General features: G+C 47.1%; 1 protein-coding gene across 1 annotated transcript; it reads right to left on the minus strand.

The window, feature by feature from the left end:
- Positions 1-7,851: 7,851 nt before the first annotated feature.
- Positions 7,852-11,113, minus strand: LOC147020442 (uncharacterized). The gene is made up of 2 exons (XM_085895762.1): positions 9,480-11,113; positions 7,852-8,490 (listed from the first exon to the last, which is right to left on the minus strand). Exon 1 carries the CDS (start codon positions 10,984-10,986, stop codon positions 9,991-9,993), a length of 996 nt encoding a protein of 331 aa, XP_085751888.1. The 5' UTR covers positions 10,987-11,113; the 3' UTR covers positions 7,852-8,490; positions 9,480-9,990.
- Between the last annotated feature and the right edge of the window lie 646 nt (positions 11,114-11,759).

An 11,759-nucleotide genomic window follows, 5' to 3' on the forward strand; every position in this document is an offset into this window, starting at 1 on the left:
CAACACATATACTCAAAAGCAAAAGAAAAAGGGCCACCCTCAAATACAAGGGGGCAGATGGGGACTGTGGGCGCGATTCCGCGTGGAGCCTACCCGTCTTGTGATGAGCCGCAAATGCCGCGGCGGTGCCCCAACTCCACGCTCCTCCGCAGGTTTCGTTGGCACTGCTTGGAATGGGATGGGAACGGGGCCCCCTTTCCGCACTATCTCAGCGCGGGGGGGGGGGGAGGGGGGAATTGTTGATGCTCTGGGGAAAGAGGATAGCTGGCTTGCTTGGGTCGCGCGACGAGCGACTCCACTGCAACCTCGACCGTGCTCCGGCTTCCCCTCTCTGCAGCTCCCCGACAGACTCCGAACCCCGACAGACTCCGACTCTCCTCCAGACCCGTCTTGACTGCTGCTGCCACACTCCGCCACCGCCACACCTCTCCAACTCGCCCGAGCCCAACACTGCGACCACCTCGAACTGCTTCCGACCCAAAACTGCCGCTGCCACACTTCGCCGCCGCCACACCTCTCCAACCCGCCCGAGCGCAAAACAAAACTGACTGAATTGCCCCGTGCTCAGCGCTTTATAGTGCGGCAGGAGAACCCATATGCAAATTTCCGGATCAGGATGAACTCGGGGGCGGAGCCACGCTCGCCCATTGGACGGAGGAAAAGTGGGCGTGAACCTCCCCTGATCCTCGAATTTGCATATATCGATTCTACTCCGACGCGCCTGGAGGCGGGGCCAAATCGCCCCGCGCTTAATGATTGGACGGATCGGAAGTGGGCGTGTATCATTCCTGATCCGACTTCCCCTCGGAAAGGCCGCTCTTTGTACCCGCGGCTCAGCGCGCGCCCTGTACGAGGCCAGGACAGTCCGACACTGGGCGCCCACAAGTGGTGCGGGAATGGCCGCAGAAGGAGAGGCGAAGGTGGTGGAGGGTCTAAAGTGGCGGTCCCTGGCCACGGTGACGCTTGGAATGGCGGTGATGCGAGGTTTGCGGGATGGTGCTGTGAAGGTAAAGGTCGTGGCTGTTGGCGTTGTTGTTGTTGTGAAGCGGCATTGCGGTTGGTGGTTGTTGTGTGATGACGGTTGAGACGTGGTTGGTTCAGAATAAAGATAGAACAGAAAAACGGCTATCTTAAAGGGTCGCAGCCCGAATGAATCATATTTATTCCCTCTAAACAACGGGTTTGGGGCTAACTACACGTACTTACAGAGATATCTCACCTACGGGACCTGAATGGTGGTTTGCGAATTTCCTCAACCACAACAATATGCATTGGGAAGATATTAAATTAATCGACAACCCTTCTGAACATTATCTTAATTTCTCTTATGATGTTTCCTTTAGCGAAATCGTCTTGTGACAACATAATCCCATCCCTGTCCACCAATTGTGAGGGAGACTTCAATTTTCACCTGGACTTCTAATTTCATAACCAATGTGTACGTGTTGTATACTGAGGGAACAAGATACCATCTCCAATTCTCAGGTATTCTCCAGTTCTGAGTGCAGACTGGTCACATCCTACGGGGAGTTTTCGTTCCTTCAGTGTAGAATTATTTAGGATGTGGATGTAGCCAGTGCAAGACATCATTCTCAATTGCCAGTTCCTTCCTCATAATATTTTGCCTCCCAAAGTGCTTTTTATGTTACGAGTGTTCTTGAAAGGCAATAATTATTGATTATAACCATTGTTAGATTTCAACAAGGACGATCTTTGCATTAACTTACTGGAAATTTAATTGTTATCCCCTCTTTAACCATCCATCCATCCACTGGGATCATACTCTGGCAGAGCATTGGTGCTGCCTCAGCAGTCTCCTTGGCTATTGGGCACAATCCTGGACAGGTCACCACTCCGACACAGGAGACCAGCAAGCTGGCACTCATTTTGCTGACCTTGGAAGGATGACAGACAGAGTCAACCCCACCTGGTATAAATTCAACAGCCAAGTGCGATTTGAACTCAGGGTCCAAGGATCCCAAACCAACCACCCTAACCATTAAGCCAACACCAAGCATCTCTTCAACCATCTTTGTTATATACTTGCCACCATCTTTCTTTTCAGCACATGGATTAACGTAGGAATCACGTGATTATGGATGTTTGTTACCAACATTATATAAACACAAATTCCCCCCCCCCAAATTATTCTGTCTTTTATAAACAAAAATCCAGCTCAAATTTAGCTGGCCACGCTTGTACTACATGTAGCAGGATCATATACAGAGGCAACGCACTGACCTATAACCTCTAAAGTCTGATCTCGATTCCTGACCCAAAGAGAACTGGCGGATTTGTCCTTCGCAGGCAGGGCATAGCATCACAAAGTGTGCCGTCCAGAGAAAGAAGGAAAACCAAGAAACAAGCAGTCATAGACTGGTACTTACGAAATCGTCAACTTGACCTCTGACCTTGTCTAATAAAAGTTGTCTCGAGAGAAGGTAGCGACGCAAACCAGAGGTTTCTACGATGATTCTGTACCAAACCATCAAAAATCGAATATTTGACCTCACTGTGACCTTGACCTTTGACCGATTTTGACCAAAATCTAATCAGCACGAGCCATCACGCTCCTGAATCACGTGGTGTAATTTGACATTGGTAGCTTCTTCCGTACTCGAGTTATCGTGCCTACAAACAAACAAACAAACAAACAAACAGATGACGGAAGTCATCAATATACTTACGAAATCTTTAGATTTCGTAAGTAACAATTTCTGAAGAAAGGAAAGGATGAATCGGGTGGATTATATACAAAACATTTCACAAAAGGACAAACATTCCTGTCGGACTTTGCAAATAACTTCCTTTATACACCATTTTGATTCGAACTGTGGTAATCTTCCAGTTACTGAAAAGAAAGCAAAATCCAATTTAGCGTGACTTATTACAAGGTTTTGGAACAAAAACAAAGCATCTTCATCATTTACTCCAACACCATCAAGTTTTCTTTTCCTTGACTTATATACTGCCATCTTTGCCTGAGCAAGCAGGAAATTGGCTAACACAGCATTGGAATTTTTGTGTGGGATATCCATTCTATAAATGAACACACAAGTGTTAAAAATCAAACCAAACCTCACAAAACAATTCCGAAGTAAAATAAATAAAGGTGCCAACCGTTGGCATTCAACATAGATGTGAAAAAGGTTTTCAGATTTCTTACAAAAAGGACATTCATCTACAAGCAGATTTGAAAAACGGTGTAACAAGTGATTAGAAGGAAGGATCCAGTGTACTAGTCTCCACTGGAAGTCACGATGTCGTGGTGGTACAAGAGGGTGATAAAAACCTTCCAGTTCGGAAAATAAGGGGGAGAACAAGGTAAGAGGTCTCTCTATTGAACCCTCTGCTGTGTTATTTGCCGTTGCGAAAGAAATTTTACACAACCCAAATAAAAGTCTTCTTGTTTGGGAAGGCCATTGAAGCCTATGTTAAAAGGGGGACGTGGAAGAGGGCTGGCAAGAGAGAAAGTACATACGAGTTCAGGAAAGGTAAAGAGAGAAGGTATTCAATGTGCATTTTGTTCATTGCTTTGGTGGTCTTCCTCCCAAGCAGGTGCGAGCTGTGTGCATGTCCAAAGCGCACTACGTAATATGCGTGCCATGATTCGAAAGGATCGCACACCGACCAGGCTTGCCAATGCATCAGCTCCGATCCAGCTGCCATTTTGGCTGAGAAGATCTGCGACAGATTTGACGCCCTTGTCGGTAAAGCGTTGAATAAAACACCTAACATCAGGCATATCATGGAAAAAGGAGTTGTAGAACAAAGGGTCTTCCAGAAACATCTGTTTCATGTAAGAATGTGGAGCTCTTGTTATTGTCAGAGCTTGCCATGCATTTAGCATGCTCTGATAGAAACCAGAGAGGGGGGATGTGTCGATTTTGGAAAGGTCCATCAGGAAAAGAGAGTGGTAATAGCCTAGCCTCCCAACCTGTTGCAAAAGGTGACGAACGACGTTGACCTATGGTGGAGAGGGTCGCGTGTATAGCATGCGAAGAGCAACCGAGAGTCGAAAGGCCATTAGCCGGCTCTTTATGTCGACCAGGCCTTGGCCTCCATTGGTCAGTGATAAACTGAGGACTCCAGGTCGCAGCCAGTGTTTTCCATCCCAGAAAAAGGACACAAAGCATTTCTGGAGCTGTTGAAGCAACACCGCTGGAGGATGCAGCACGAAGAACCTGTGCCATAAGGTGGAGGCCACCAGCATGTTGATGACCAAGACCCTTCCACGATATGACAGTTGTGTGATCAGACCTTTCCATTTTTGCAGTTTACCCTCAACAAACTTGAGCAGACCAGCCCAATTCTTTGCAACTGTGGTATTATTACCTAAGAACACTCCAAGGTATTTCACACCATCATTGGCCCATGACAGTGGAGCAAGAAGTCTTGGCGCCAAGTAGCACAACGGACCGAGCCAAAAGGCGCTCGTTTTGTTCCAATTTACTTTGGCTGAAGAAGCCTTTTCAAATAAGGACAAACAATAACGAACGATGTTAATGTCATTGATATCTTGTACGAATACACACACGTCATCGGCGTATGCCAGTACCTTGATGGGCCGTTCAAGCTGGGACAAACTAACCCCTGTTAGTCTACAGCACAAAGAAACCAGTAGGGGTTCGATGGAGAGAGCATAAAGGAACCCAGAAAGAGGGCAACCTTGTCTAATTCCCTTGTTAATAAACAAAGGTGCAACAAGTTCATTGTTTATCTTAAGCACACTATAAATATTATTGTATAGCATTTTAATATAAGAGATGAAGGTTGAACCAAGTCCAAACCGCTCAAGTACTTCGAAAAGGTACCGATGGTCAACACGGTCAAAGGCTTTCTCCTGATCAAGGAGAAGAAGTCCGAAATCTTTAGGGTTTTCCTTGCACAGTTCAATGATGTCTCTCACAAGGGAGATGTCATCGATGGAACGTTTTGGGACACAGTAACATTGGTCTTCTTTCAACAACGAGGATAAATAAGGAGTAAGTCGCGATGCCAGGGCTTTTGAAAATATCTTGTAGTCCATACATAACAGGGAGATAGGACGCCAATTTTCAATACTCAGCAAGTCTCCCTTTTTTGGGATGAGGGCAAGAAGAGCTCGTCGGCAACTCTGAGGTAGCTCTCCAAGCTGGCAGCTTGCGTTCAAGGTGTTAATGAGTTCTGGACCCAATAAGTGCCAAAACTTCTTGTAAAATTTGGTTGTAAGTCCATTCAATCCAGGTGCTTTCCCAATGGCAAGGCCGTGCAGGGCAGTGCCAAGTTCATCCAAAGCAATGGGTCTTTCCAGTTGGGGACGCCCATCTGCACACAACACTGGCAGGTCTACAGAGATCGAGGCAACACTGACAGGATTTATTTGTTCCATTGAATATATTTTCGAAAAGTATTCCTTCACGAAAAGTTTGATTTCTGATTGTGTAAAGGTAATGGATGAATCTGCTAATCACAGCTGAGAAAGCTGCTTACTGGGAAGACGTTTCTCTAAGGAGAAGTACTTGGTTGGTACGTCTGCCTCATTCAGGTGTCGCACCCTCATCCGAACTGAGGCACCACGTGCGCTCCTCTCGGTTATTTCCTTTAATAAGGACTGTGTCTCAGTTAAGGTTTTTTGTATGTTACTATTATTTTGTCCGATGACCCGTTGGAGTTGTAAAATCTCTAACTGTAATATTTTCTTTACTGCATGGTCAGCCCTTGTTGAGAAAAACTGATACTGTTGACAGAACCCTTTAATTTGGGTTTTTACTAAATCCCACCATATCAGCGGGTTAACGGAACAGCTTAACTTCTGTTCTTGGCTGAATTTCCAATGAGAGTTCAATAAAGACTCGAGCTTGGGAATGGTCGGAGAAACCAGAAGGCACGAAATCGGATTTATAAACTCCATGTAATAAATGAGAATTTACATAGATGCGATCAAGCCTCGCAAGTGAGACGTGGTTGTTTAAACAACGACACCATGTACAAGACCGATCAGAAGGGTGCTGTATGCACCAAATATCATGGAGATTATACTTCGCAATGATGTTTGCAAAAAGTTTTGCGGTACATGGTTGGGGTTCCGGCCTGTTCCGGTCAAATGAAGCATTAACAGTACAGTTAAAATTGCCACCAATAATTAGACAAGTCTGCAAATCCAGTGTTTGCAGGAATTTTCTCAGTTTGGCAAAAAAGGAGATCCGCTCGTCATTTTTGCTTGGAGCGTACACATTGAGAATTGTGAACTTGACCTGATTGATCGAGAAGGTCACGGAGGCAAGGTGTCCATCAAGAATACTCATAAATTTAAGGTAGGACGGATGGAAATGCTTCCCTAAGACAAACATGATGCCTGCCTTTGACGTGGAGTTGTTACTGAAGAAACATTCCTTCTCCATAAATAGTCGCCACTGAGCCTTAACAGATCGGAGAGCATGAGTCTCTTGTAACAAAGCTATGTCAAGACCGATGACCTCTACCAGCTATTTAATTTGGATCTTGCGGAGTGGACTATTTTGTAAGAAGTCTTATTTGTTCGGGGGGGGGGGGGGTAGGACCTTGACTGGTGAGCTTCTCCAACATTTCCACCTGACTGTTCCTGTTTGCTTCCTCCAGGTCAGATTCGTCAGAGTCGGTTTTAGTTTCCGAGTAACACAAGCTTGTACTGTCCTGCATATCGATATGTGGTCAGTATTGAGACACGGATCTGTACAGGTTACCACGTCTATGTGCTCTTCCATTGTGGGAACATCCCCTGGTGAAGTAACGGAAATAAATCGGGGGATTTGATGAAATGGAAACACCATCAGAGGATGTAGCGATCTCGCTTCCCTCGACCGTAACGGTGTTCTCGACCTCCAACGGCGTGGAGGTATACAGTACTTTGGGGGTCTCTCGTAAAACATCCATTTTAGCATTTCCTGTGTTTCCAGCTTCACCATGTGATGGACTGGAAGCAGTAACAGGGTTAACATTTGTTTCACTATTTCCTGCTGACAAGGATTCGTGGTTAACATTTGTTTCACTATTTCCTGCTGACAAGGATTCAGGGTTAACATTGTTTCACTATTTCCTGCTGACAAGGATTCAGGGTTAACATTTGTTTCACTATTTCCTGCTAACAAGGATTCAGGGTTAACATTTGTTTCACTATTTCCTGCTGACAAGGATTCAGGGTTAACATTTGTTTCACTATTTCCTGCTAACAAGGATTCAAGGTTAACATTTGTTTCACTATTTCCCACTGACAAGGATTCAGGGTTAACATTTGTTTCACTCTTTCATGCAAACAAGGATTCAAGGTTAACATTTGTTTCACTATTTCCTGCTGAAAAGGATTCAGGGTTAACATTTGTTTCACTATTTCCAGCTAACAAGGATTCAAGGTTAACATTTGTTTCACCATTTCCTGCTAACAAGGATTCAGGGTTAACATTTGTTTCACTATTTCCTGCTAACAAGGATTCAAGGTTAACATTTGTTTCACTATTTCCTGCTGACAAGGATTCAGGGTAAACATTTGTTTCACCATTTCCTGCTAACAAGGATTCAGGGTTAACATTTGTTTCACTATTTCCTGCTGACAAGGATTCAGGGTTAACATTTGTTTCACCATTTCCTGCTGACAAGGATTCAGGGTTAACATTTGTTTCACTATTTCCTGCTGACAAGGATTCAGGGTTAACATTTGTTTCACTATTTCCTGCTGACAAGGATTCAGGGTTAACATTTGTTTCACTATTTCCTGCTGACAAGGATTCAAGGTTAACATTTGTTTCACTATTTCCCGCTGACAAGGATTCAAGGTTTACATTTGTTTCACTATTTCCTGCTGACAAGGATTCAGGGTTAACATTTGTTTCACCATTTCCTGCTGACAAGGATTCAAGGTTAACATTTGTTTCACTATTTCCTGCTGACAAGGATTCAGGGTTAACATTTGTTTCACCATTTCCTGCTAACAAGGATTCAGGGTTAACATTTGTTTCACTATTTCCTGCTGACAAGGATTCAAGGTTAACATTTGTTTCACTATTTCCTGCTAACAAGGATTCAGGGTTAACATTTATTTCACTATTTCCTGCTAACAAGGATTCAAGGTTAACATTTGTTTCACCATTTCCTGATAACAAGGATTCAGGGTTAACATTTGTTTCACTATTTCCTGCTGACAAGGATTCAGGGTTAACATTTGTTTCACTATTTCTGCTGACAAGGATTCAGGGCTAACATTTGTTTCACTATTTCCTGCTGACAAGGATTCAGGGTTAACATTTACCAAAGTGACGGCAGGTTCATCACTAGTGGTCTGTGTATCACAGTCAATGGACTTAACAATAGGAGAGTTTTTTAACGAGTGAAACAGTTTTGTTTACTGCGGTTACAGGTAAAGCGGTCTCTTGAATGGAGACGTTGATGTCCTCACCGGCAAGTAGGTACCGGGTCCATTCCGGGTCCATTCCGGGTCCGTTCCGGGTAGGCCTTGTAGAGTGACGTCAGTCATAACTGCGGGAACATGACCGACAGATTCCTCGTTTGTAAATACTCCCTTCTTCTGGGTTAAACGACTATCAGGTAAAGTCTTTCGCTTTCTTGATGAAACGATGGTGAAACCATCACAAACATTCGTTTTGCTGTTTAGACTATCGGGCTGAGAGGACTGGGCCTTATTACCGGACACGGCATTCGCTTCCTTCACATTCGAGGAGGAAGAAGAAGAAGACGTATTCTTGTGGACGAGGTTTGTTTCATCGTTTGACGAAATCGCATTTGGGCAAGATCGTTTTAAGTGTCCGAAATTACCACTGTGGTGTAGTCTGCGGGCCTACGGGGAGGGGCATGATGATGATGCATGATGGGCGTACTCTGCCCGGCGGCTCCCCTTTATTCCGTATTCGGCACACTCACGAGCCGGGCGACTCCAGTATTACTACGACGCCTCAGACGGCGCGCACACCCTATATCCCTTGCAGATACGATAACCACCACGACCACCCCTCCCATCACCACGCCCATCATGCATCATCATCATGCCCCTCCCCGTAAGCCCGCAGACTACACCACAACCACATTCGAAACATTTCAAGGTGTGAGTGGTTACGTAGACTTGGTAATCATGATTATCAATTTTGAGTTTTAAAACGATGTTCAAGGTTCTTTCAGCGTTAGAGGGAGGAAGCACCACATGAGCTTGTCTCCGAAAATACATCACATGCTTCGTCCGATCGTCCTGGCAACGTAAAGGTAACATCGTGATTTAAGAAACCACAGAACCATAACGAGATATTTCGGAGATCAGCGTCTGATTCTTCAGGAAAGGAGGAACGTTCGAGATAATGACCTTCACGGCCGGTGTGTCCAGAGGGGAGACGAGCACAAAATGTCCGTCGTCTGTTGATAGTCTGGTCGATACAATTTCGTGAGCCAGTTCTGTCTCAGACACGAAGATTACCACACGTTTGTTCATTCGCGAGGGGCACGAACTTTGGCAGTACCTGTGCTGTACTGAAATGGGAGATGCTTAGCAGGCAGACACGAAGCGGAGGAACAGTCGAGCCGGGCTGTGTTGCACGAGTGCGAGCGCGGGCGTACTGTGCCCGCGGCTCCCCTTTATTCCGTACGCGGTACACTCACGAGCCGGCCGACTCCAGCATTACTACGACGCCTCAGGTGGCGTGCACACCTCATATCCCTTGCCGACCCCACGGCCACCCCTCTCATCATCACGCCCACCATGCATCATCACCATGCCCTTCCCCATAGGTCCGCAGACTCCACCACACTCCTCCCCCCTAAAACTATGATTATTAAATGATTACCATACCATTATAAGAAGCATGCAGAACACGAAGGACTTCGTATAATAATCATGGAAATAAAATGAAAATAGCAAAGTATAATAGCACACCACATCATATAATGTGTCGATGCGAGCGAGTGGAGCAGCAAAGGTCAGGTCTGACCGCGTTACCGATATGAAGCAGCAAAATGAGAAGCACAGCGGCATTATGCAGCAAAAACGCCCCCAGGCGGCCCATGCTGACATGACCCTGGCCAAGGTCGTAACGACCTCTCGAGCCAACCTCCTCCGGCCCCATCAAACGCCTCCGGCCCCCTCCCCCCAGGCAGACCCGACGTAGATAAACATCCCGAGGCCGGCAGCCCGCTATCTGGAAGTCGTGGCGCCAGCCTTAGACCTTGGCCGGGGGCACTGAACAGCGCCGCTGGCTGCATGCATTTAATGCGCCAAAACAACTCACGTACCACAATCAGTTGAGACGTCAACGCCCGTCCCAACGGCCTTGAGCGAACACAGCGAGTTGCGCTCGCAATCAGAGGTGGGGGTAACGCCGACCAGGGCACCAGACTCGGTTCCGAGTCGATCTCCGAGACCCACACGGCCGCTAGACGGGAGCAACTCCACTTAAACCACACTGCAATCATAGGCTCATTATAAATCATTACGAATAATATTCGAAGCATCGCAAATTCATTTTTCCGTACAGCGCGCTTTTTTGATAAAATCCCAGCACATAACAAAGCAATTACCTGCGGCCTGGAGCAACTGGAGGCCAACAAACCTTCTTTATTCGCCCCCACATCACATTGATCATAACACCAACTCCATTGACTGATCTCCGCCAAATCCACTTTCACATGAGAACTGCTGGCATTTATTTCAACAACATTAAACTGCATCACTAGAGCAAGGAAAAGCACATATGCCATGAACAACAACCCACAACCCACATCACGAGTCCGCTTCTTGGTTGTCGACTTGATGCTGCGACTCGCGACTCCCTTTAACGCCACGGGCGCACCGCCACCTGTTGAAGCTGCCTGAACCACACCGATGCGCATTGCCTCACGAACCCTGCCGAAGCGCGGGAACTCATCGCGAACGAAGCGCGGGAACTCATCGCGAGAGCTGATATGGCTCTCGCCGCTCCTGGAGCGCACATCATCGCCGCAGGCAGCAACGAACGGTGGCTCCCGCTGCATCGACGCGGCCCCCGCCGCCAGAGCCTCGCCCTCGGTACTCGACGAAGGTCTCGAAGAGAGCACTGGCACATCTGGAGGCACGAACCGGAACCCGTTCCGATCCAAAAGGGTCCGGCTCGCCGAGCCCGGCCCCTGCTCCGGCTCGCCGGCATCATCATGCCCCGGCTCCGTAGACTGGAACCGCACGGGTCATTTGCCGCCCTTACACACGTCGATTCGAAGATCCTCGTTCGCCAACTGTGCTGTACTGAAATGGGAGATGCTTAGCAGGCAGACACGAAGCGGAGGAACAGTCGAGCCGGGCTGTGTTGCACGAGTGCGAGCGCGGGCGTACTGTGCCCGCGGCTCCCCTTTATTCCATACGCGGTACACTCACGAGCCGGCCGACTCCAGCATTACTACGACGCCTCAGGTGGCGTGCACACCTCATATCCCTTGCCGACCCCACGGCCACCCCTCTAATCATCACGCCCACCATGCATCATCACCATGCCCTTCCCCATAGGCCCGCAGACTCCACCACAGTACCGACTATGTTTCCCGTAGTGATAACGAGATCCTCGACGCTGACGTCGTCGGGCGGGACGCAGACGACGCCATGTTTTCGTGTTAATGCTTCAAATGCCGAATAACGGGAATATGAAGTCATGTTTAGGAAGGGGGAGGAGGGTGATTGCTCCCGTGCAGTTATTAAATACGAGCCGAAACAGGTTTCCAAAGGAAATAAACACAGCTACAGTGAAGAAAAAAATGATCAGTTGAAGGCCCGTGAA

Source organism: Eptatretus burgeri, chromosome 9 (genome assembly GCF_056783735.1).
Source record: "Eptatretus burgeri isolate ZD-2024b chromosome 9, Ebu_testis_v1, whole genome shotgun sequence".
In the NCBI taxonomy this organism is placed as follows: Eukaryota; Metazoa; Chordata; class Myxini; order Myxiniformes; family Myxinidae; genus Eptatretus; species Eptatretus burgeri.

What these genes read in the sequence shown, in the direction of transcription:
- LOC147020442 (XM_085895762.1), bottom strand. Translation starts at nt 10,986, where the DNA reads ATGCAGCGGGAGCCACCGTTCGTTGCTGCCTGCGGCGATGATGTGCGC.